The sequence below is a fragment of the Porites lutea genome, chromosome 6 (assembly GCF_958299795.1).
Source record: "Porites lutea chromosome 6, jaPorLute2.1, whole genome shotgun sequence".
In the NCBI taxonomy this organism is placed as follows: Eukaryota; Metazoa; Cnidaria; class Anthozoa; order Scleractinia; family Poritidae; genus Porites; species Porites lutea.
Genome location: NC_133206.1, coordinates 34,564,502 through 34,587,940, shown reverse-complemented (window position 1 = coordinate 34,587,940; position 23,439 = coordinate 34,564,502). Strand labels below are relative to the sequence as shown.

General features: G+C 39.8%; 2 protein-coding genes across 3 annotated transcripts; one reads left to right on the top strand and one right to left on the bottom strand.

Moving 5' to 3' along the window:
• The first annotated feature begins 19 nt into the window (after window positions 1-19).
• LOC140940568 (uncharacterized protein SYNPCC7002_A1628-like) lies at window positions 20-6,711 on the top strand. Its single transcript, XM_073389558.1, has 6 exons — window positions 20-203; window positions 511-813; window positions 2,841-3,034; window positions 4,433-4,700; window positions 5,379-5,521; window positions 6,142-6,711. The coding sequence occupies exons 1-6, from the start codon at window positions 20-22 to the stop codon at window positions 6,163-6,165; spliced, it is 1,116 nt and encodes a 371-aa protein (XP_073245659.1). The 3' UTR covers window positions 6,166-6,711.
• Window positions 6,712-7,288: 577 nt separating this feature from the next.
• On the bottom strand, window positions 7,289-22,280 carry LOC140940565 (inactive rhomboid protein 1-like). 2 transcript variants are annotated; one of them, XM_073389555.1, is made up of 15 exons: window positions 21,916-22,280; window positions 21,470-21,634; window positions 18,956-19,265; window positions 18,218-18,349; window positions 17,826-17,995; window positions 17,510-17,686; window positions 16,917-17,028; window positions 16,410-16,493; window positions 15,943-16,104; window positions 15,185-15,255; window positions 13,918-13,984; window positions 13,187-13,360; window positions 9,164-9,264; window positions 8,642-8,795; window positions 7,289-8,328 (listed from the first exon to the last, which is right to left on the bottom strand). In XM_073389555.1, the coding sequence occupies exons 1-15, from the start codon at window positions 22,095-22,097 to the stop codon at window positions 7,894-7,896; spliced, it is 2,496 nt and encodes an 831-aa protein (XP_073245656.1). In that variant the 5' UTR covers window positions 22,098-22,280; the 3' UTR covers window positions 7,289-7,893. The 2 variants fall into 2 exon arrangements, with proteins under 2 accessions (XP_073245656.1, XP_073245657.1); XM_073389556.1 differs by lacking the exons at window positions 21,470-21,634; window positions 21,916-22,280 and adding an exon at window positions 20,768-21,100.
• Window positions 22,281-23,439: the final 1,159 nt, after the last annotated feature.

The window sequence follows — 23,439 nt, the reverse complement described above, 5'->3', positions numbered from 1 at the left end:
TTGGTATGTTATGTAGTAGATGATAAAGTATAGCGTAGTCCGCTGTACAAGGAGCGTGTGCTCATGCAAAATGGCGACTGTAGTTTTGAGGAGGGATGTTGCAAAATCTTCTCTCTTTTCGTTTTTAAGACCCAAAAAAACTACGAGAACCACCTATCACATTTGCTGTAGACAACAGTGTTTACAAAGAAGTTTTCATTCAGGTATGGTGTGGACTTAAGACTTGTCTATTTTTCAAACCCAAAAAGTAACAAAAATTTTATAATCAACCCATACGGTAAGCTTATTTTCAAGCTTATTGAGAAACGTACTTAGAGGGAAGTTAATTTACGGATACTATCTCTTCTCCCCTCACCTAGTAGAAGAATGGGGAGTGGGGGGTGGAGGGCATCAACACCCCCACCCCCCTTGGTAGGGGGCACAGCCTGGAGTTTTGCAAGTGCTCATACAACCCAGGCATCAAACTATTCCTGATTCAATATTTTTTCCTTGTTTTTTTCTTTTTTTAAGGAGGACCTTTTTTCACCAAGTTACCACTTGTGCATCACGAAGGCTTCAGTTGCCAGTGGCCAGAAAAACACAGATTTAAAATGGCAAAGTTTGTTAAAGTAATGGAGTGGATTGTCAAAGACAAACTATTAGACTCAGTACAAGTCTTTCAGCCCACAGAACCTTGTTATGAGGCAGTTACACAGGTTCACACTAAAGACTTTGTGGATAGTTTTATCAAAGGAAGTCTTCCCTTTGATGCAATGCGGAAAACAGGATTTCACTGGTCTGAAGGCCTAGTGAAAAGATGTTTTCTAGAAGTGGGTATGTAATTTTTTGAAGATGGTGAAATTGAGTTTTTCCCACATATATGTGAATATGTGTGGGACAAAGGAAAAAATGTTGAGTTCGTGACAGGATTTGAACTTACGACATGCCGAGCACCAGACAGGAACTCTATCCTCTGAGCTATGAAGACTCATGGAAACCAGGGCTATATGCTACGTTCATAGTTCACACATGCCCTGCATACTGCAAGGATCAGCAATGTCTATAGCATACTGAATGAAATGGAGAAAGATTGTGAATTTTAAGGTCGGTGACTGAATGTGAAAGTTGTGATAATCAGCATATCACGAGCATGGGACAAAGAGAAAATCTAGAGTCCTTTGCAGGAATCAAACCAGAAGGAACTCCTGAACACGTCATAGGTGCTGCCCCAGAGGGGAGGGGGAACTCAAGGAAGTTAACTTCAGGGAGGCTCTGCCCTGAGGTCCAACTCCCATAGCCTTTTATATGCCACTTTTGACAGGAAAGGTAGTTCATAGCCTGCATAGCAGGCATTGAAAGGGGTTAGGGTATTGGGAGGAAGGAAAAAAGGGAGGGGATTGGGAAGAGAGGGTAAGGGACGCCTGCTATAAGAACCCTCTTTTGCTCATTTCTGAATTCCTGATTGGCTGAGCCGTAATGGGTAACTCATTGACATGTATTAAAAACCAAAATTGCAGATTTCCCTACCCTTTGACATACTTCAACCAATGAAATTCCTTCCCTTTTATATACCTGTATCCCCCTACTGCTGCACCCATTTGTAACTTATAGATGTAGTTGGAACCTCAGTGATTTTCTAGTTAGAGCCAAACTTTGCAATCTTACACAACACAGCACCAACATATCTGATGGACAAACCTCAAACACATTCCACTCTACAGGGGAAACCAGATCTATCACCCATCACATCAACTGCAACTCTAGAAACATTACTTACATGGTGCAGTGCCACTGCTGCTTTAAACAGAACATTAGAGAAACTAAACAATGATTTAAGGCCTGTTTACATGGAGTTAGGGGACCCTGGGTAGGTTAGATAACCCACATCCAGGGGTACACTTTCTTATGATTATTGAATGGTTGCTGAGCATGTAAAGAAAAAAATACCAGGCAAATGACATGTTTTGGTGGTTAATGCTCTTCTACTCTCACTCTACAACTTGCTCTTGCTACAACCTTTCAGTGTGGTGCCTTTGTATTATCACTTATAATAATGCAGATCCTCCACCAAAGACAGTTAGTTGTTCAGTCAACAAATTTGATGTGACACATATCCAAACTAGGCAGGTTAAGCAGCCTTAAAACTTTAACATGGCCAAATTTGACCCTGGCTAAGAGGGTAACGTGGTCTGGCAGACCGCGCAACCCACCTCTGCGGGTATCGCCACCTATCATGTGCACATGATCAGGTGTGGACAGGCAGGCTACCCCACCTCCATGTAAACAGGCCCTTAAAATACCATTTCAAGGAACACTGTAGACCATTTGACAACCCATCTAATATCTCCAAACCCACCACTGTCTTAGAACATTTTCTTACTAATGATCATTCTGCTAACAACATTACACTCATTCCACTCGAATTCATTAAATAGAATGGAGACAGTGTGCAAAAAACTTGAGAAGCATACCTCATTGAGAGAGGCAAAACTCTTGAACCTTTAGGTATTAAAAAGAAGGATGAGATGTAATACATCCCTTCAGTTTGTGTTTATTTATACTATTTTTATATTTCATCCTTATTTAAAATTGCAACGTCTTAGCTAGTTTACCTAGTCATTTGTTCATAAGACCTTAAAAAAGAAAGGCTGTGCCTTTCGAAATACTGGCAACATAAAAAATCTATATATTTCCAACTGTAAAATCAGCATTTCTTCTTGTCGTTACGTCGTGGTTCCCCTTTCAGGCGGACCTTCCCTTTTGGGGAGTGGTACAGAGAGACTTATGGATATAGCAAGACCATAAACTAGGCTCATATTTGACCCGCATAATGAATAATGCTTTTTGTTTCTCCATTGAAGGTGGTACTATACTTGCAGCTAAACTAGCCATGGAGTACGGACTTGCTTGTAGCACGGGCGGAGGTACTCATCATGCATTCCCTAGTCATGGCTCTGGTTTTTGTATGTTAAATGATCTTGCCATCGCTGCTCAGGATATGATTGACAGCAATGTAGTTAAAAAAGTTCTTATTGTGGACCTAGATGTACATCAGGTAAATTAACGCTCCATGAAATTAAGATATTGGAAATTAATGCGACTCAAATAAACGCCAGTTGTGTGGAAATGACTTTTGAATAAAGTAAATTAACGCGAAAGACTGGAAAACATTGCAAAATGAGTTAATTTAAGCATCGTTCACAAAGAAACAAAACTTGATGAGACAGTAGGAACAAAGGTAAAGTAATCTGAAATGGAAACTTTGTTCGTGGTTCTTTCCCTAAACGTCCAAAAGGGATCAAGCGAAGAAATCTGGCCACTTTTAAGGGTTCTTCACAGTTTTACTGATACTTTCGGATCTTTACCCTGTTAAAATACTTCTCTTTCTTCGGTGTAGAGGATGTCAAAACTGTATCGAGAATTTGGGGCTAAAATAATGGGAGTTACGGTCGCGGAAGTTAATCAAAAATTCGCGTTAATTTCCTATAATAGAGAGATTAAGATTCACGTTTACGCCAAACGGCAAACGTGAATTTGTACCACGTGACCAAGTTTTCCTCTTGTTTTTCGTTTACTGTTTATTGCTTCTACGCAAAAATAAGTAGTTTTATGCCAGTTTTGTCCACAAGAATCGTTCTGGACTGTTTTTATCTGCTTATTTTCTATTCTGAGAAATTTTCAACTGACGTTTGCCGTTTGCCGTATGCCGTAAACGTGAATCTTAATCTCTCTATTAAGGTGTATATACATTGTGTATAAGCTGGAAAGAAACGGATCAAAATGTACCACTCACTTTAAGAGTGTTCACAGCCAATAACATTATGCGTTGACCTCATTAACCAGTCAGGTCAATAACAAGAGTTTTAATAATAAAGATACACAACTCAATTTGACTCTGAAGAAGACTAAAAAATCCGGTCGCTGTCAACAACAGTAACCCCCTACCGTAGAAACTCGGTAACTCGGACTCTGAAGGGAGGTAAAAACCAGTTCGATTTAGGGAGGGGTAGCAGGGGGCGGTTCCAGGGGAGGAGCCCTGAGTAGGCATTTTTCATTTTTTTAAAACGTGACCTGTTTGTTTCACCAATTGAAATCAAATTATACAGCACCGACCACTGTGACCAATGTTAGTTTAATTTGTTGCTTTTACCCTTATACAACAAGAAGAGCTAATGGGATAGCATCCGAGTGGAGTTAATAGAACCAGAGTTGGAGTTGTTCGGGTAAATTGCAGTGAATTTTTGATCAAGGGAACGGAAATTTAGTTCGAGTTAGCGGGAAATTCGAGTTAACCGAGTAAAAATGACTGAAAAACAGGGTTAAACCCAAGGGAAATTAGTCTTAGTTCGAGTTATCCGAGTTTTACTGTATTACTATCGATTTTAAAAGTAGTGAAAGTACTTCATAGCTGTTTTAAATTTTCTGATTTTTTAGCGTTGTCCTGTTTCTTCAGGGAGATGGTACGGCTTTTATCTTCAAGAACAATGATTCAGTCTTCACATTTTCCATGCATTGTGAGAAGAACTTTCCTCTTAGAAAACAGCAAAGTGATTTAGACGTTGGTCTAGAATGCGGCTTGAATGACAAACAGTATCTGAACACAGTCAAGGATTATTTACCGTGGCTTCTTGATTTATTTAATCCTGATCTTGTGTTGTATGACGCTGGAGTAGATCCGCATCAAGATGATGCCCTGGGGAAACTTAATCTCACAGATCAAGGTACAGTCAAGGAACGTTCAATTAGCAATAGATCGCTTCAGTATTTGGGCGTTGGTGTTGCCCGATTTATGGTAGACGATTCCCTATAGACTCGGCTCTTACATGGGATGTTGTGTATAGGGACATATATGTTGAGACCAGGAACAGTAGAACGCGCGGAAACACCCCCCAACAACCCCGGAACAATTCGGAAAACCGGCAAATAAAATCAGAAACCTGAACACAGTCTGTAAGTCATTTAAAACGTTCTTTCTGTTCCAGTTCGGTTTCATCTTTTGAATCGTTCCAGACTGTTCTTTGTTCCGATTTTTAGCACTTGTGATGTGTAGATGGGAGGTCAACTAGCTGGAGATTTGTCACAAGAGAAGAGATGATTGTACTTTTAGAAGTGTCAAATACTTATTACCTTATATAACAGTCCCAAACACAGCCAGTTGCAAGGTGTATCAAAGCCCTGTTTGATAATCCATTTATGAGGCAGCAGGGGTAGCTCCTAAAAAGACTCTGATGCTGTTTCGGTGGAGGTATAAAAAAAGGTGTGTTTTTAAACTCAGTTGATAAAGTCAACCTTGCTACTGAAAGAGTGATCCAAAGCAAATTATTTGAATGTCTTTTTGTTGGCAAATTTTACTGTACAGACTCAGTTGACAAAACTAAATTATTGTATTTATGTGCTAGGACTGTTTGAACGTGATGTGACTGTCTTACAATCGATTTTGAAAAGGGGAATTCCCTGCGCTACTGTGATTGGTGGAGGCTATGATGACGACATCGAAGTTCTTAGCAGACGGCACTCCATCATTCATAGGGCAGCAATTAAGGTGGGTGTGACGTACCCTGCGAGCGAGCGACGCTACCTGCGAGAGAACGCGCGTGCTGTTCTCGCGTGATTACTCGCGACTTGCCCAAATGGAGAGCTTACTCGCAAAGAACATAATCAACAGGAACTTGAAGGGGCAATCTGTAAAGCGCGGCCGGAAAACTTCCACTCTCTTACAATGGGCTGGCGTTTGCAACGTCATCTCTAGCATCTTTTTACGGAAACAACAAATTTTTGTGTAACTGCTAGCTACTGCTAAGGGCTGAAAATGAGCTTGCGTAGTTGATGGTTAAAAAAAGGCAGCCAGCAGGTTTGTTTTGATTAATAGCAGCTCTTCCTACAAGTATTCACAGCCTCTTTTATAGAGCCACACCAAACACCAGTCAGTAGACATCTAGTATCAAATCGAAAATCACCCTGGAACTTCCTTTTAGAAAGCTTAGCTTTAGTACTTTCTTATGAACTGAATTTAAATTTCGGTTCAAAATACTTCGCAGAAAGACCCTGCAATGTACAGTTTGCTTGTTTATCCAAGCTCAGGTAAGGATTATGGCGCCCGTAATTTATCCTGCAAAACAATTGCAAAGTTTTTAACTGATCCAGGATTTTATCCACTTTCAGGTTTGGAATGACAGGAATCTCTGAGATCTGAACGTAGCACTCAGCTTTTCTGAAATGAACCCTTTGAGGGATAGAACTGAGGAGAGTACGGTAAAACAGCATATTTTGAGATCGCACCATTTGCAAAGCGCAACCTGTTCCAAATCGTCTCTTCAAGTAAGGACCGTTCCTCTAGAATAAGGGAGCGTGATAAACAGGAAAGATCAAGAAAAATGTGGCACTAATAACTGAATGACTAACCTTCTGTTGGAAGCCACATGGACCCAAGAAGATAGTATTACATCTATTTCACCAGAATCGTGAAAATAGTTGGTATAAAGGGGGGATCACCAAAAAAAATCCTTCAATTAGCGTTTGCCTAGTGCTGTGTATTGTTTACCAAGAAATGATATTTTGAGTAGTGTAGTGACTGTCGTAGTATTCAATAATGTGTTTTGTTTCTTCAACCTCCGGGCAGGCACAGACCGTTTTAAAGCAATAGAGCTACACAAATCTGGCATCAGGTGTCTCTTTTTCCGACACTTATCATTCGTTTGCGCGCCGTCATATGTACAGACCAAATAAAAATAACATTTCCCTCCTCACTTGGTTATCATCTAATACAGTAAATATTTAGTATAAAATAACTAAGTTTGCTATTAATTGAAGCTCAGAAAGTTTCTCTTGCGGTTCTTGTTGTTAAAAAACATTCCTTTGCAACGTCAGCTACAACTCCCTTGTTCTTCTCCGTCTTCCTTTTTTTTGTGGGGGGGGGGACATATCAATTATTTTCGGATAGTTAATTGGAAATAGTTGATATACTATTTATTGTATAAGACTCCAAATATATTAAACATGTATTTATGTATGTATGGATAGACGGGGGCCACCTAAAAAACTTCTGATGAAGAGAGGGCGTCATCATATTCATCAGGAGCTACCCGTCAAATTCCCCCACCCCCCCCCCCCCAGAATAAATGAACGGTTCCTAATCAAGCGCTTACCCCCTTTGCTAAACAAAAAGCTGCATGCCTGTGTGTATGCAGTTTTCATTTTAAGCCTCTCCAACAGTAAAAATGAGTTTTTCCGGAAACCCCCTTTCTGCCTCTTAAATTTCAAAGAATGACTGTTTACCGATTTAAAAACATTTCCTTAAAAACACTTCATATTCTTTCATTCCATATTTTCTTCAAAATTGTATTTCAATTACTGTACAGCTAAGTTGTTCGTACATTGGAGATCTTATCGATAAACTTCCTTTTTAGCAATTTTTATTGGCAAAAAGTACACACTTAACTTACTTTACATCCGCCATAACAAAATGCAAGTATGTTGACGGGGTGGGACGAATGCTCGCAAAGCAAAAACCACTCCATGTAATTATAAACAAAAATTCCAGTGTTAAAGGTGAGTCACGATCGAGTGACGTCACCGGCACATTTCTTTGCACGTGTTTCGCACGTGTTGATGTGACTACGCCTTCGACGGATTTAAGTGGGCTGTTTGTCTCCTAGTGACACCTGGGTTTGTAGTGTTCACGCCACAGCGATTCCTATTTGTTAGACTCTGAAGTGCACCGTACGCACTCTTGTGTATCCCGTAGGAAAGCGAGCAGGGGCCATCGAAAAGACTGTCATAACCACAGCGTACTCATTGAGCAGCGAATACATTGTTACATTGTGCAAACAACAGGTTTCATAACCCATTATCAATCTCTTATTCCAAATAAAAAAAATCCTTTTTCTACTCTACGTCTAGTTTGTCTGTAGGCGTCTATCTCGTTCTCGGTTGAAGATTTTGTCCAAGGGTGTAGGGCTTGCAGAAATCAGGCGTGAACGGAATGCAGTTTAAGAACTCACAACCGTCACAACTAGACCCCTGATAGATGTAAAACACTAAAAATCCTACGACATACAGCGTAATAACCAGCGCAAAACACACAACTATCTGAATCTGCTTCCGTCGCCTGTCAAACTCGCCAAATGATACGTACGGAAGAAAGATAAAGGCCAACAGAAATCCAAACACAAAACCGATCATATGCGCGAAGTTGTCGACGTAAGGTAGAAGACCTATGACCAAGAGGAGCAAGACTAATCCACATAGTTTGAGTAGAGCTGTTACTGGTCTGGCTATCATCTGCCAACTTTGAAATAACTCCACAAACAGACAGGCAATTACACCAAAGATGGAGCCTGAAGGGCCGACCTGCGAAAATAAAAAGGCTTTTAAGTGGGGCAAGGTCCAGTGCAGCCCATTCGCCGCTTTAGAAACGAGAAGGGGACTGGAGCCGAAATGCGTCCCGCAATTGTCTATGGGATCGTTACAGAACAAGCACCGGTCAGCTATTGGCCAATGTCCCAAGTTACCGTCCCAGAAGTCTTTGCAAAAGGTCACTCGCCCCAGTTTCCCTCTCGTTTCTTAAGTGGCGAATATTCGGCAAAGGCAAAAGCGATGGATGATAGAGTCGACCAATTAAGCGCAAAAAAGAAAAAAAAATCCAAAGGACGAAAATGATTACCTCAGCCTGGTACGGGAGAAGTATTCCACTGTAAAGATAGCCGCCAATCCCGCTAAATATATAGATGATGGCCATGCGAAGCCAACCGGCCATCTTTTCCATGTCGCGCATGATGGTAAAGTGAAAGATCAAAGTGCAGCAAAGATGAATTATCCTAAAAACAGAGTGAAAAAAATTGTCATGCAACACATTTAATTTTTCCCTTCATGGGAGTTCAAACAACAGTGTTAAGTGAAACTTGTGAACTACCTCTAGAAAATACTCAATAGAGTGTTTTCACATGACGTCACGGCGGCCATATTGGTGTCCCAAAACAATGAAACTGCGGCCATGTTGGTGTCCCAAACCAGTCCTCTGGGAGTTGAACTCTTTTCTTATGTAAACGCTTTCTTTTGTTCCAATAAATTTGCATAGATGCTGGCCACGTGAGTGAAAACACTCTATAGGTTCAAACCTTCAAGAAAATTTCGCTGTTTTTAGGCAAACATTTACAATTGTGTGCACAGTAAGTGTCAAAATTACCCTGCATGAGCAAAGATTGCCATCCAAAGACGATAAACTTGGTCAGGCTTATCCTTGCGATGAAAATCCAACATACCACAGGTGTCGCTAATGCAATCCACCTAAAAGAGAGAGACAACATTCTCATAAGCACGGTCGGGTGGGTGATACTGAAAAGGTGGAACGGGTGGAGGGAGGGGTGGAAAACGGGAACAAAATAGAGAATAGGTAATGAGGTTCGGGGACAAGGTTAATGTTACATCTTGTTCTCGTTTTTCTTTTTTCCGTTCCCCGTTCTCGACTCGCGAATCGAATTTGCTGTTTTCTGCTAGCGACAAATCTTACTGAACTGATGGCAATAATATTGGAGGCTTTTTACATGCAGGCGATTTTCGAGTTGCAACCTAATTGTAGTTCCCGTCGCGAGACAAATTACGCAATAAAATCGCCCGTGTAAACGAAGCTAGGAATTTCGAGGACACGCGCGCACGCGCGAAAAAAGGAGAAGAGGCCTCCTTCCGCCCTGCGCGTGTTGCCGCCTTCGCGCGCTCTGAAAAACTCACCAAAGAAGTAACCGGCGCCCGCCGAGCAGGCTGGTGTAAACAAGGCTTAATGAGCAAACCAACTTGGCACGTGCAGCACACTTTTTGGTAAAGTTCTTAACACCGCAGCACTATTATCACAGCAGCAAGTTTTCGTTGAAAAAGAAACCTCCCTCATATAAAAGGAGTTTTGTGGAGGAGGTGGACACACAACGACGAGTTCTCCGGACGACAAGTTTTTTCCACCAAATGAGAAGTCTCGATGGGGTGGTGGCTTTAGAGTTTCATAAATGTTCGCGTTGTGCCGTCGTTTTGCAAGCTCACTATTCAACGTGAAAAAGGATTATTTTTTTACGTAAACAACCAATGGAAAACGTGAGTATCATTAACATCATTGGCACTATTTCATTTATTTTTTGTTACGATATGAAGAAAAATTGTTGAAAAGCCTACTAAGTGAAGGAAATCTGCAGGCGGCTTCAATGACAAAGTTGACAAGAAATATTAAGGACGTTTTTTGAAAGTCGTTGTTGGTTTTCAAACGTTATTTCCTACTGTATGTAAAATAATTTGTTCGTGTTATATGCAATCTAATATACAGATTTAGCCAGGGCTAAAAGCGAAGCTGTCAATAATATCTATAGTTTGCTCAAACAAAATATAAAATCGTGTAATGCTAGCGGCGAAGGTAACGAGAACGGTGAAAAAACAACAATAGGTCTAATTAGCAAAAAAGTAACTTTACACGTGCAGCACACTTTTTTGTACATTTCTTTGCCGTTGTTTTGCACGACTACATCGTGAAACGTCCAGAAACTTCCTGGTTACACGTTTTATGGAGGAAATGTCGTACGTGTTCTTGTTCACTTTGTTTTTTCACTGCCGCTCATTTTCATCTTTGTGGCCGCTAGCATTTCTCATTTTCTCCCCGCCGCTACAAAATTTTCATGTTGTTCTTCCAACAATAAATAGGGCAATTTATACGAGGAAAAATAAGACGCGAACTTTCCGTATAAACGGCACATTTCGTCTAAAATAAGACGTGACTTAGCTAAGAGGCGTCTTATTTTAGAACAGCCCTTAACACCTGTTTTTAGCTAAGACGCGTCTTATTTTAGAACAGCCCTCTGTTCTTAGATAAGACGCGTCTTAGCTAAGACGAGAAAAACTTCGTAAATGACCTTCGCGTCTTACATAAGACGCGAACGCATAGTACGCAGGCGTTAATTTTTGGCGGGAAAATTATCGCTTGCCCGGTGGACTGGCAGGCCACTGGCGGGGAAAAATTGTTTACAAATTACAACGCGTTTTCATTTCCTTGTCTTTTCTGCTTTATATTTTTCTTCGCTCAAATACAATGAGAACGCCAATAAGGGAAAAAAGAAACCAGGCTTGGTCCATCGCGGAGGAAAAAGATTTTTTGTTATTATGTAAGGAGAAGGCGATAACAAACCTCCTGGACAAATGCGTGACATCTGCTGGTGTAAGTAGACCCTTTTAACTTTAAACTATCACAAGTTATAATTACTAATCAAATTGCTATCTTCGTATTATAAACTTTACACTCTAAAAGTAAGTTTAAGTATACAGAAGACTTAGATAAGACATGCGCGTATAAATGGTCCACTTCGCGTCTTATTTTTCCTCGTATAGAGTGGTTTTCGTTTGAGTGTCTTAAAACCAAAACCAAAGTAATTACTCTGGCCAATCACATAGGACACAGACAATACATTGAACCAATCAAAACTCGAAGTAATTACATGTGGCTGACGCAAAGCGCGGGAAAATGCATGCGAGCGCGTCACAATTGGCTTTGGTTTTACTTCTGATTGGATGAAAAGGTGGCGCGAATCTTTTAAGCCAATCGCATCGTGTAGAAAGTGCAAAACCAATTACTTTTCGACACTCAAATGAAAACCGCTCTAAATGGCCCTAATGTCTCCTTTGTTTTTTATCTCTCGTTCTAGCTCTCTATCGCTGTTTTTCTCGTTGAGGTTCTCTGGCCTGTCGCCTACTTTCTCTTTTTCTCTGTCTTTCTCTTTCTCTATATTCCAAATTTTTGGACGTGACAATTAATCTAAGCCAGGAGCTGTCTAAGCTTAATACCTTAGGCAATACGGATACAGAAACAATTTCAGCTTCCCGTTTTCGTCTTTATTGACTTTAGTTGTCCCTGCTTCACAAGACGCGGGTGGCTATGCGATTTCCCGCCAAAATAACAACGAGTTGCATTTGGGTTGCCATACCTGTTGATTGAGTTATTTTACATTGGTATGCCTGTGGTGTGGACGGGCGGGCGGGCGGACGGTCACGTGATTACCAAAATGTCTCAGATGGGTAGATTACCACATTTTCTTGGGTATGGGGCTAAGGTCGCGCGCGCATGGAGTTCCGCTATAAAGAAAGCGCAAGCGGAATGCTGAGCTTCACTGGCATGAACAGTTCGTTTTAATTCGAGTCAAATACGATCGACGGACGAAATTTCAAGCAACTGTACAACTGCGAACAAGCTAAAAGCGGGCCATCTATTTACACGAGTTGTACGAAAAAAATTCCGCGCCAATTTAACCTACAACTTACTTGAATGTCGCATAAAAACAAAACAAATATGTCGAACGATCGATGTTTTACACCTACAACATACCATAGCTCTGAACAACGTCGCACAGCCATAGTGTAGATTGCCTTTGGGCATTAACTGTGTTGGAAAAGCTACAAGGTAGAGTCACTAAAGCTAACAACAAACACCGTATGTGAATATCCCGTCGGCCGTAAGATTGAACCCTTTTCAAAACTCAGAGTGTACTATTTTCTTCTCATGACCGTCGGATAATTTACTTATTTCCCGGCTGCTGTTTATATTACTAACATTTTGATATAATACAATTTGCCATTGGCTGCAAAAAATCTTGAATTTTGATTCTACCATCCTTCCCACGAAAAAAAAGATTTAAAAGGACAGGTTCACGGTTCAGCGCATGCTCATTTGGCAAAATGCTGTTTTTCTACCGGGACATGCTGTATTGTCTATGGAAGCAATATGATTATGTCAAAATATTGTCAAGGTATCAATCTGCACACTCCCCTGGCAGTCACTTGCACTTGATCAACTTAAATATTTGCAAATAGCTGTAAATTAATCAACCATGGAATAAAACCTTCGGGTCAATAATAAATTCAAGGTTGGTAGTGTTGGCATACTCCACTAATTTTTTCTGCGATTTTAGTACTCCTCCATCCTACTTCAGGTTACTCTGAAATACAATTCTACTTTGAAATACACTCTGAGATCGCTGAGATACCTGTGAGTGGGATTATTAACCGACAAAATTAATAATAAATTGGAAAGAAGTAATTTAATCAATGAGCATGCGCTTAACCGTGAACCTGTCCCTTTAAAAACAATTTTAAAATATCACCGTTTCCCATTGCCTGCGTACAGCCCCCGTCCCCTCAGAAGGAGGAAGGGGGGTGTACACAAGCTACGTTTCTCACCACTTACCTGTGAACAAAGTGTAAAATTCTCGTGCCATGTACCATTATAAAAATCGCACACTCCTTTGCTGACGATTTCACATCTGGCTTCGTTTCCCATGCAGCAAGGCCGACCAGTGATTTCACAGGTCATGTGATGATAGTCCGTAGGGGATAAATTCGGCTTGTTCTTTTTACACACCTACAATATAGCAAAAACTGCTCTTAAATTTTCTATTCGTTATTTCCGATAATCTCACGGAAACTTAACTTTGGATGCCGCCCAATTCCCTACACCGGGCGCTGGTTCGTTGGAAATTTAGGACAGGCAAAAAAATTGAAACTCTCTTGCCAAGTTGGCAAGTAAATTTCAGTTTAGATTGCCTTCACCTAAAACTTAGTTGCCCGACTCCGCGAGGGGAATACAATGCCTATAACCTGCAGTTCTAAGGTTGGAGAGCCTTTTTTTATATAAAGACACTGCCCACCCTACACTAACTTTTGCTATTTGTGGGTAGTGAGAAAATAAAATTGTAAACTTTGAAGAAACAATAAAAATGAACATGATAGATTATAGAAAAGCCAATTGTTAAACTCCTCATAGGTAATGAGGCTTAGTGCACTAAAAATGGTGCTTAGAGCTCTACGCACTAAGCATTTCTAGTAACTTTAATTATTTGTATAAATATGTCAATTATTGCATGTTTGGTGTTAAACTCTGTTTCAAATGTACAAATGTAAGTGGCCCTGACAACATACCGGCCATTTGGTGATATCCTGCGAATCCCATCTATCAGGAGCGACATCTGGTGGGTCCAAGCACGTTCTGTTAAGGAACAAGTAGCCAACACTATCAATAGATTGCGACCAGTCTATCTTTTTCTTCAGTGCACGCGCGCTTTCTCGTCTCGCGCCTTCAGTCACGCGAGTGGTCATTTTTGTGTCTCGCAAGTTTCGCTCGACAGACTACGAAAAAAAGAGACTGTTCGTAGTCTACACTTTGAATAGACCTCTTAAGTTAGTACGTTTTGTTTTCCGAATGATGCTTCCGGGAGAATTTGATTCTTTGCCTTTTCATAGATTATGCGTACATATAACTACGTGAAAGGAAACTTTTCTCTAGAGTATTATCACGTGACCTGCATTGGAAACGAACATACAACCTAAAGAGACCTGTTCAGCGTGCAAAGATGGTAGTGTCCGATAGCCCGGGACTACTGGATTTTGCTATCGGGCTAGTGAATTCTGTTATTAACTTGCCCGACGGGCGAGTGAAGTTTTTGAGGAATTCAAAATACAGGAGAACTGTGAAACCAATCTGCTCATCAAAACGTTTTTGGGGCTGGTTGAAATGATGTTTGGGCTAGTAAATGTTAGCTTCAGCTTGCCCGAATGGCAAGCTGTAAAAATGACTTTCTTTGCACCCCGCCTGTTGCGATCTAGAAAAAAAAACCGGAAGGGAAGAAGGATACCCATTTCCAGCAAAAAACTCCGGGAGAAACTCCCACATGAAATAAACAGGGATGCTCGTCGGAAAACTGATTTAAACCTCCAAAGGAGAAAAACATGAGGCCTTATTTGACCTCTAGAATGAACCACACTACAACACGGTTTCACAGCATTTTACGTATAACGCTAAGCAATACTTTTATAGGGAATAATAGTGAGATCAAGTTCTGCATATAATATACCCAAAAGAAGGACGACGAGCATTGCCGTCTCTTTCATACGTGAGTCTCCCCCAGGAGGGTGGGGGGAGGGCGGGCAAGAATCATCATGGCATCATCATGGCTGAGTAACACTCCTTTTAAGCTTGAAAAATTTTTCTGATTTCTGTTAAGTGTCATCAAATGTTCCCGTGAGTTTATACACACCATGAACTTCATGGTTTCTGTATTCACCTTGAGCTGAATCATCAATTGAGACATGCAACAATTCAGCTTGATTGCAATGAACATTAATACTTTTTTTCTTTTTCCAGTTAACATTGATATTCTTTTTCACTGTAAGCAATCTGTGTAATTACCTTGGATCTTGTCCACACACGATCCTTGTTTTGTTGTCTTTGGAGTATTTAAAGAAGGAAGCAAATGCTCTCTGGAATTAAAAACAAAATGCCATCATTATTATCAATGACAGGCAGCTTCAAGGCATTAAAAAAGAAAACTTTACATGCCTGAAATTGCCAAATGGCACCAAGTCTATTCCCAACAAAAGTGGAAAAACATGGCAGGAGTATTTTGCAGAATTGTAAATGGCCACCGAGCACCAAACAACTCCGAAGTTTGGTTTAAGAAAGTGCATGAATCAGGTTCCTTTAGGGTCATTGTACAGCGAAAAAACTGAGATACTTGATTCAATCAGTTTCCTAACCCTAATCACTAAACTTCTAGGGAAAAAGGGCAAGTTGTATGCATAAATACTGGATTTCAAAGATGGAAGCCGAGTATATTCCTTATTCCTCAGAAAGTTAGTTTCAATCTACTCTAGCCTTAGCGCAGAAATTCCATACTGATGACGCATCACTACCCAGATCTGGGTGGTGATGTGTCATCAGTATGGAAATTCTGCGCTCGTTCTTCAGACGATATTTCGTGGGGACACCGTTGGTGGCGTTGCGAAATGCTGGTTGTTTTCTCAGGCTACTCTGGCCTGTAAGCAGGCTTACTTGTGCTAATAAAAGAAAAATTTTTGAGATTTAGCTGCCATTTATGCCAACATTTTCCCCTAATTCACTCAAGTATGCCTGCTTACAGGTAAAATCTACCTTTCAGTCAAACTTACTGAACACTCTTTCTGCGATGTCTGAATGCATCCTGATCCATCAGACTTTATACAGCATCCTGTATCGCTCTCATTTCTCCTTTCATCCTGGAGCACGTCTTGCAGTTTACTGTCCACGCGCATGCAAGGAGCAAACTTGGCCCCCATTCTGATTAATCCTCGCTACAAAGTAAAATATTGTCATGAAGTCCTGGTGTGTGTAGGTTTAAATTAAAGTAACTCAACAAAGATCCTGCTAATCTTTACTTGCAAAATATCTATGGCTTGTGCTTTATAAATATTCAACCAATTACATCTTGTAATCATTGCACAAGCCATACAGATTTGAATCCCCCACCCACCAAATTATAACATGAGTGTGGCTTAGGACATGATAAGAAGTTTTACATGAAGTACAGACTATCAGACATGCTACACGTATGATGTCTAAATTATTATCTCACAGTATCACTGCTAAATGAATGTACCTGATTAGGACCAATCCAGAAGTTCTCATGTTGCATTCGAGATTCCTTAATTGGCACAAGTGTTCCAGCCAGACTCTTGTCAACCTAAAATCAAAAAGGCCAATAAGGACTAAATTCAGGACTGTACACTGTACCATAAGCCCTTGGTAATTCATGTTTTCTAATACTTGTATCCTGCCGTGTCAAATTGTTCTGTAAAAAGCTGCACCTTTTATTCCCCAACTCCATATTTTCATTCAATGTAACGGAAAAAGTTTCTAGGCACCAACGTGACTATCAACAGCATATGGAACAATATTCAGCAGTTATTTTTTAAACAAGGTTCTGATCAGTTTTGGAGATCGAAGAGCATGATAAAACTTTATTCGTTCCCTTGTACAAATCTAACTCTTATTGCAATGCCCAAAAAGGTAGGTTTAACCTATACACAACAAATAAATCTTAACTATATAAACGCTTAAATATTGCTCCTACATGAAATAAACTTAAAGGAACAAAATCACTTACAACTCCTTCTATCTTTCTCTCTGTGAAGCCAATGGGTGCAAAGCCATAAACAGCTAAGCCAACAATAAGTACAACTGTCTGTACAAATGAGATCCAATATGTAAAGAAAGGTCTGCAAAGAGAAAAGCACACAAAAGGAAAACATACTGCTTGCAAAAGACTTACTAGTAGCAGCCATTTCCTGAACTCTACCAAAAAAAAAGATATCACCACGGCATTATCACATTATCAGACTACTGTGACTGAATTTAAACTCTAGCACATTGTCTACTACATAAAGAAAGGAGGCAAGTGGAAGATGGGCTCATTTTCAGCTTCAGCACATTCCATATGCATGGACTAAACACAGGTTTTAACTACACTTTTAAGCTTTATAATTTCTGTGGGAAAAAACTGTTTGCATTCACACAAAAACATCACCAATGAAAATTTGAATGCATTAAGTTCATAGGCAACCAATGATGAAGAGGCAGAAGGATAAAAATGTCTGGTCAGGGGCTGTTTTAAAAGAGCATTATATTATTTTCATATTCACAATCTCTGATACTACACATAAAAAGCCCATAAAAATTTCTGAACAACTGTTTACCAACCTATGATCACTAAGAGATTCCATCTGTTTTTTGACAGTGCTTGTCAAACGCTTGCGCTTGATGGTTCTATTCAACAATCTGCCTACCATGCCCTTGCCGTACTCTCGGCGATTGGCGTTGGTAACACGAGGTCTGTCAGCAATTCTTTGTCCTCTCCTACTGCGGATGGGTGGTCGACTGAAAAAATATATCATTATAGATTACATTAATTTATACTCATAAATGATAAAAACAATGAATGGGCAAAATGTATTGTGATCAGTAAAATGCAATTTTTTTAAGAACATGAAAAATGCAGTATTTGACTGATACTTACGGAGCAGGGGGTCCTTCAATTTGATCTCTGCCCACTGGTGGTACAGCAGGCACAGGTTTTTCTTCTTCTTTGATTCCTGGTAAAAATCCTGGCTTCTCCTTTCTTCTTCTTTGTTTTTCGGGTGCAAAACTGAAGAACACTTCATCATCAACAGAACCTTCCTCAATCCCCTACGATGAAAAAGAGAGGGTCAGGATACACAGTGACTTAGTCACATAAAATAACATCACTAGGAATGTTTTGTAAAGAAAAACAAAACACCTTACATCCAAAACTTTACAGCTAATTCAAAGAAGCAACTATACTAGGAGCTTTGCCGTTTTAAGGAGGCATCAACAAAACCTGATCAGACCAAAATTGGATAAAATGCATATGTACAGTAAAAAACTTACACGAACACCTTCAGCATGAAATGCACTGTCCACTTCATCCTCATCAGTCTGGGACATAACAGCTGGAGAGAAGCTCCGCCCAGCTTCCAGCAACAAACATGCTGGCTGAGCCTTGCCTGGCGATTTAAAACCCTGTTGACAAAAAAGCAGTCTTCATATGGGATAGTGGCAGCATTATAAAGCAGTTTTTAAATCAAAATTACTATTTACTGTCCACATGCAATAATTGATTAATTATTAGTTCTGCATTCACTTATGTCTGTTTCTATTCCAATTACATCAGTTTGTCTTTCAATTAAACCTTTATTCACAAAAATATTAATTTTGGCCATCAAATTATTATGGTTTGTACACATACTTTACATAAATACAATTTTAATTTAAACAATCATCAAGGCCTTGCCTATTATCAAGCAAGTATGCCTATTTCTACATCATTTAGTTATGGCTTGTTGCCATTCAACTATTTAATATTGATAGGCCACTTTTATCTCAGCCGATAAGAGCATTACTGGATACTAAAACTGACTGTAAGCAAGATAGGTACATGAGGTCAAACCAATTCTCCAGACTAGATATGGAACCGTCTCTAGGAAATGTAAGAAAACCACTAGGAAGAATATAAACATTAGTGAATTGGCCCTGTTGTAATAAAAGATGTAAAAAAGACAAAAAAAACTTAGTCCTGTGAAAAAAAAAAACACAGAAATAAATTCAATGAATTAACAAAAAAATTACCCCAGGCTCCTCTCTCATTTTCCTGACTTTTTTCCAAGCCAGGCTTGCCACTGACTCTCTTCTGCTTAATGTGCGGACTAGGTTAGGGTCTGCTTGCATGTGACGAGAGCTTTGATAGCTACTGATGCTACCTGCACCACTTGATTTGCCACGTTGCACGGCACCATCCTCTGCATCTTTTTCCACCAAAGCCCCATAGCGCTTAGTGTAATGTCGTTTTGTTCTTTGAGTCCATTTCTTCTTTAGGTTTTCATGCTGTTCTTCACAGTCTCCGAGACCAAAAAAATTCTCTGTGCTTTTAATGATTTTCCTATTCAATCAGAACATGACAACTTTAGTAGACTACTAACTGTTATTGAGTTTTTTCATCCCTTGTGAAAAGGAAACATGAAATGATCACCATCCTTAAACTGATGTCTTTACTTCACTCTCTTTGTGGCACAGAGTATGGTTTTGAGCACCTCTTGTCTGAAATTTGCTATAGGTTTTTTTACCATTGTGCTCTGAAAAAGGGTCTTGAGAAGTCTGCTGTAGTTTTATTCGAAGACCTTATAATGACGTTGATGCAAACTCAAGCAGCTACTAGCTAAGAACATAATTTCATCATGGAGTACATTCTGCAACAGTTTGTATGAATTATTATGGTATTGAATTCTGAGTTACGCCTGCAGTAGGATGAGAAGAATCTCATACTTTGGTCTGAAATGGGTAAGAATTGAGAGGCGCTAGTCGCTTTTCCTCAACCACATTTTCTGGGAATATCTCTCCCATGGCACTCGGCTATGAGTAAATAAGTAGCATATGTAACAAAGCTGTGCTTTAATGGTGCCCAGTAGCAACGGTGACTTAGTTTTACTCTTAATCAACAAAGGAATGTTAGGTTTTTTTTCAGAAAAATCATTAGCTGGGCACCATGGATTTCACAGGTTGAGAGCAATGACCTGGTGTAACCAGTGGAATAAATATTAATGAGTCGATTAGCCAATCAAGCCATGATAAAATTTTTAAAACACCAATCTTTGACTTAAAAATATATAATATTTAGGTAGAGAATGACCTCTATAAATTTCCATGTCGAATGAGATCCGTTTCATGCAATATTCTACCGACACTGTTAGCTGTGTGTACAGAGCTCATTATTGACCAAACAATATTGAAATATTGGATGGAAAGGTACAAATTTACTCAGAGTTTGAAACTCAAGTTTCAAAATCAGTCATTGTTGCAAGAAATTAAAAAAATATGACTGTCCCAGTAACTTTCTTTGTAAACCATGCCCACTTGAAATGTAACAACAAATGTTCCATTATTGTCTAGGTCATAAGTTTCTGTTATTTCAAGGGTTACCATAACATGGTGATAATTGCTATGGTGATTTGATTTTGTCTCGGTTATTCAAATAACAAAAAAGTCACATCAGAGACAAAGTGGCATTTAAAACAGTTCTCTTTTCTGTAAAGATCTGGTTTGTGCCATTGAGTGTGTTGATGAAAACAACTGGTTTATGCAAATGAGTGTGTTAGTCTTTAAATCAATCACTTATCAGATTTTCTAGTCTCATATGTACTTTGTCATGGATCGTTCTCCTTTCAAACAATAAAACACTAACAATTCCATTGTTTAACCACACACTGTGACTTGATCATGAACTAATTGCTTTATAATTCAAGGTCAACACCTTTTGCAAACACAAAAGTGTTTCTAATGGAGTCATTTCTTACATATCCCCAAAACAATTTAGTGTCTCCACCTAGGGGCAAAGATTATTCGATTATTCGATTTACCGGGTATAAAATACCTGTCGACATTTACCCTTTTCCACGTTTTAGAGTATGTGAAAGGCTCGCTAAACTTGCCCTCGGACCCATTCGTCCAAGAGTCGTGAGATCAAAACTGGGTCTAGGACGCTCTCTCTCTTGATAGTACTGTATAAACTGAGGATAAATTCCGTCATCGTTGAAGTCTGTGCCCTCATCCAAGTCGTCGAAGTTGTAATGTTGCTGGGTGTAAAAAACGCCTGTAGCCCTAGCGTCAAATGAACCACGGCCTTCATTCGCATAAGCCATTTTGGCACGTTAACACAACGAGTGGATTCTAAATATTGTTATGTTCGGTCATTTCACATTCCATCAAATATTGTTTCCGCGGTTACATTGAAAGAAAATGTTTCAAGATATTTTATGCAAATTTACAAGGTCAACTCGAATTGAAGTGTAAATTTCATCACGCGATTTTCACAAGCAGGTTACCAAATGATAATCAGAACTAATTTAAGAATTAAACAGAATTAAAGTCACATATAAACTTCATCAAAACAAACAAATCTTTGTTTTAAGCGAAAAGCAATCGATTTCTGTTAAAAATTTTATGTACCGGAAGTCAACAACATCAAAATAGCTGTACATATTGAAGTGGGTACGTTGTTCGTCATACTTTCATTGTAATTCCAGGGACAATACTGAGACCACAGAAAACCTAACATAAAAAGAAATATCAGGAGCAATCGGTACGTACTTTTTAATCGTCTGGGCACGGTTCAGTTGGCTCGGATGTACAGTATCTGTTACGGCTGTTCCTCGACCAGGTAGATGATACTCAGAACCCGCAGGAGTTGGGACAGCACTGCTCGCTCCGTCGTCAACTTGGCCATCTTGCCGTGAAACACAGCGTGTAAACAACCTTCAATCGAAGGAACAAACATGAGAAATTCTGCTTAAATTCTAAATAAGCGCGAAAAGACTGCCGTTAAGCACTCGTTAGCTTAAAACTGCAACAACTCGATCGATTAGCAAAAATGCTTCGTGCATGATCATTAAAGATCAATTCACAAGATCGAGATCATGTTGGCTGTACAATCGCGCCAGATATTGGATCTGTCGAACATTTATTATCTTCAAGACCAAAATAAACTAACTGCAGAATACCAAAGCAACGAATAAACATTCGATCGAAGTAATTACCACTGATTCACACGTTCTTGCCCTTCAGCATCGAAGTCCTTTTTGCTTTGGCGCCTTCGATGTCCGCGAGCCTTTTCTAGATCTCCCTCTCTTCGACCATGGAAGGGATTACAAAATAATGTCCTTTCATCATCGTCTATTTCTTCATTCTGAACTGTTGTTGGTTGATAGGCTCCCGCCATGGCTGATTTTCCAGCCAAAAGCAAGGAGAAAATCGACGTAACTTTCTGCGCGACAACGGGAGAAGATTTGAAAGTTTTCAGCAACCCTCAGTAACCTCTCGATTCTAGGGAGACTGGTGACGAACAATTGAACGCCGCTCCCGGAAGGGGTGGGGTTGTTTTTCACTCAATCATATCGCCCTTATTTTGCCTTAAAATTCCGAATCGCGACCTTCAAAGCTCTTTATTTAATAGAATAATATATAGATTTAGCAAGGGATAAAAGCGAAGCTCTCGATAATATTTATAGTTTGCTCAAACAAAATATGAAATCGTGTAATGCTAAAGGTGATGTTTCATGGAACGATTCGCAACAACGATTTTTAGCGCAACACAGCATCACAGCATTGTTGCGACATTGTTTCGAATGGTTGCAATATTGTTCCAACATTGCAACGCTGTGTTGCATTAAATATCGTCGTTGCCAATCGTCTAGTGTAACATTACAGGTGATCTTACACGGACGATTTGCAACGACGATTTTTTGCGCAACACAGTGTTGCAATGTGGGAACAATGTTGTAACTATTCGAAACAATGTCGCAACAATATTGCAACGCTGTGTTGCGCTAAAAATCGTCGTTGCGAATGGCCTCGTGTAACAATACCTTTACAAAATTGTTCCAACATTGCAACGCTGTGTTGCGCTGAAATTCGTCGTTGCGAATCGTTCACCTTAAAGGTGATGTTACACGGAATGATTCGCAAAGGCGATATCTAGCGCTACACAGCGTTGTAATGTTGAGACAATGTCGCAAGCATTCAGTTTTGTTTTATTTTACACTTTAAGTGACGTCTGGCTACAGCATCTCTTTAATTAGAGATCCGGCAAGAGGAACCAGTCAGTTATATTTACGCGTTGCGTGGACCTTTGCATTCAAAGAGTTTTTCCTATTTGCTTTTACAAGCGTCCACTGGTCCGATATCTGGATCCGCTAAATCTGACAGCTGGCTCCAAATTACATCATGGGCATTGATACTAGTACCTGGAGGAAAATCATCGGCTCCTTCTATTTTAGGAGACGTTAAAAGATATTTCCGTCTCAGTAAAGATCTGGCCCTGAGGAAGGCTAATTTTGTTAGCCGAAATATTGGCCTATAATTTATCAGCCGTTTGCTGTAGTGCCAGCCTTGCGTCCAGTTTTGTATTACTCAAAACAATGTCCCAACAATTTTGCAACGCTGTGTTGTTCTAAAAATCGTCGTTGCGATTCGTCTCGCCAACATCACCTTAAAGCCTGGTTTTCATATGTCGGGAAAATTCCAGACAATCTCATTTTCTCACCGTCGCTACAGAATTTCAT

Excerpts from the sequence above, each read along its gene's own strand:
- LOC140940568 (XM_073389558.1), top strand. The coding sequence starts at position 20 with ATGATAAAGTATAGCGTAGTCCGCTGTACAAGGAGCGTGTGCTCATGC. Across the intron at positions 3,035-4,432 it reads TGGACCTAGATGTACATCAG|GGAGATGGTACGGCTTTTAT; the intron begins GTAAATTAACGC and ends CTGTTTCTTCAG. Across the intron at positions 4,701-5,378 it reads ACTTAATCTCACAGATCAAG|GACTGTTTGAACGTGATGTG; the intron begins GTACAGTCAAGG and ends TTTATGTGCTAG.
- LOC140940565 (XM_073389555.1), bottom strand. The coding sequence starts at position 22,097 with ATGGCGGGAGCCTATCAACCAACAACAGTTCAGAATGAAGAAATAGAC. Across the intron at positions 17,687-17,825 it reads ATTGAAGGACCCCCTGCTCC|TCGACCACCCATCCGCAGTA; the intron begins GTAAGTATCAGT and ends ATATTTTTTCAG. Across the intron at positions 15,256-15,942 it reads CATCGCAGAAAGAGTGTTCA|AGAGCATTTGCTTCCTTCTT; the intron begins GTAAGTTTGACT and ends TTTTAATTCCAG.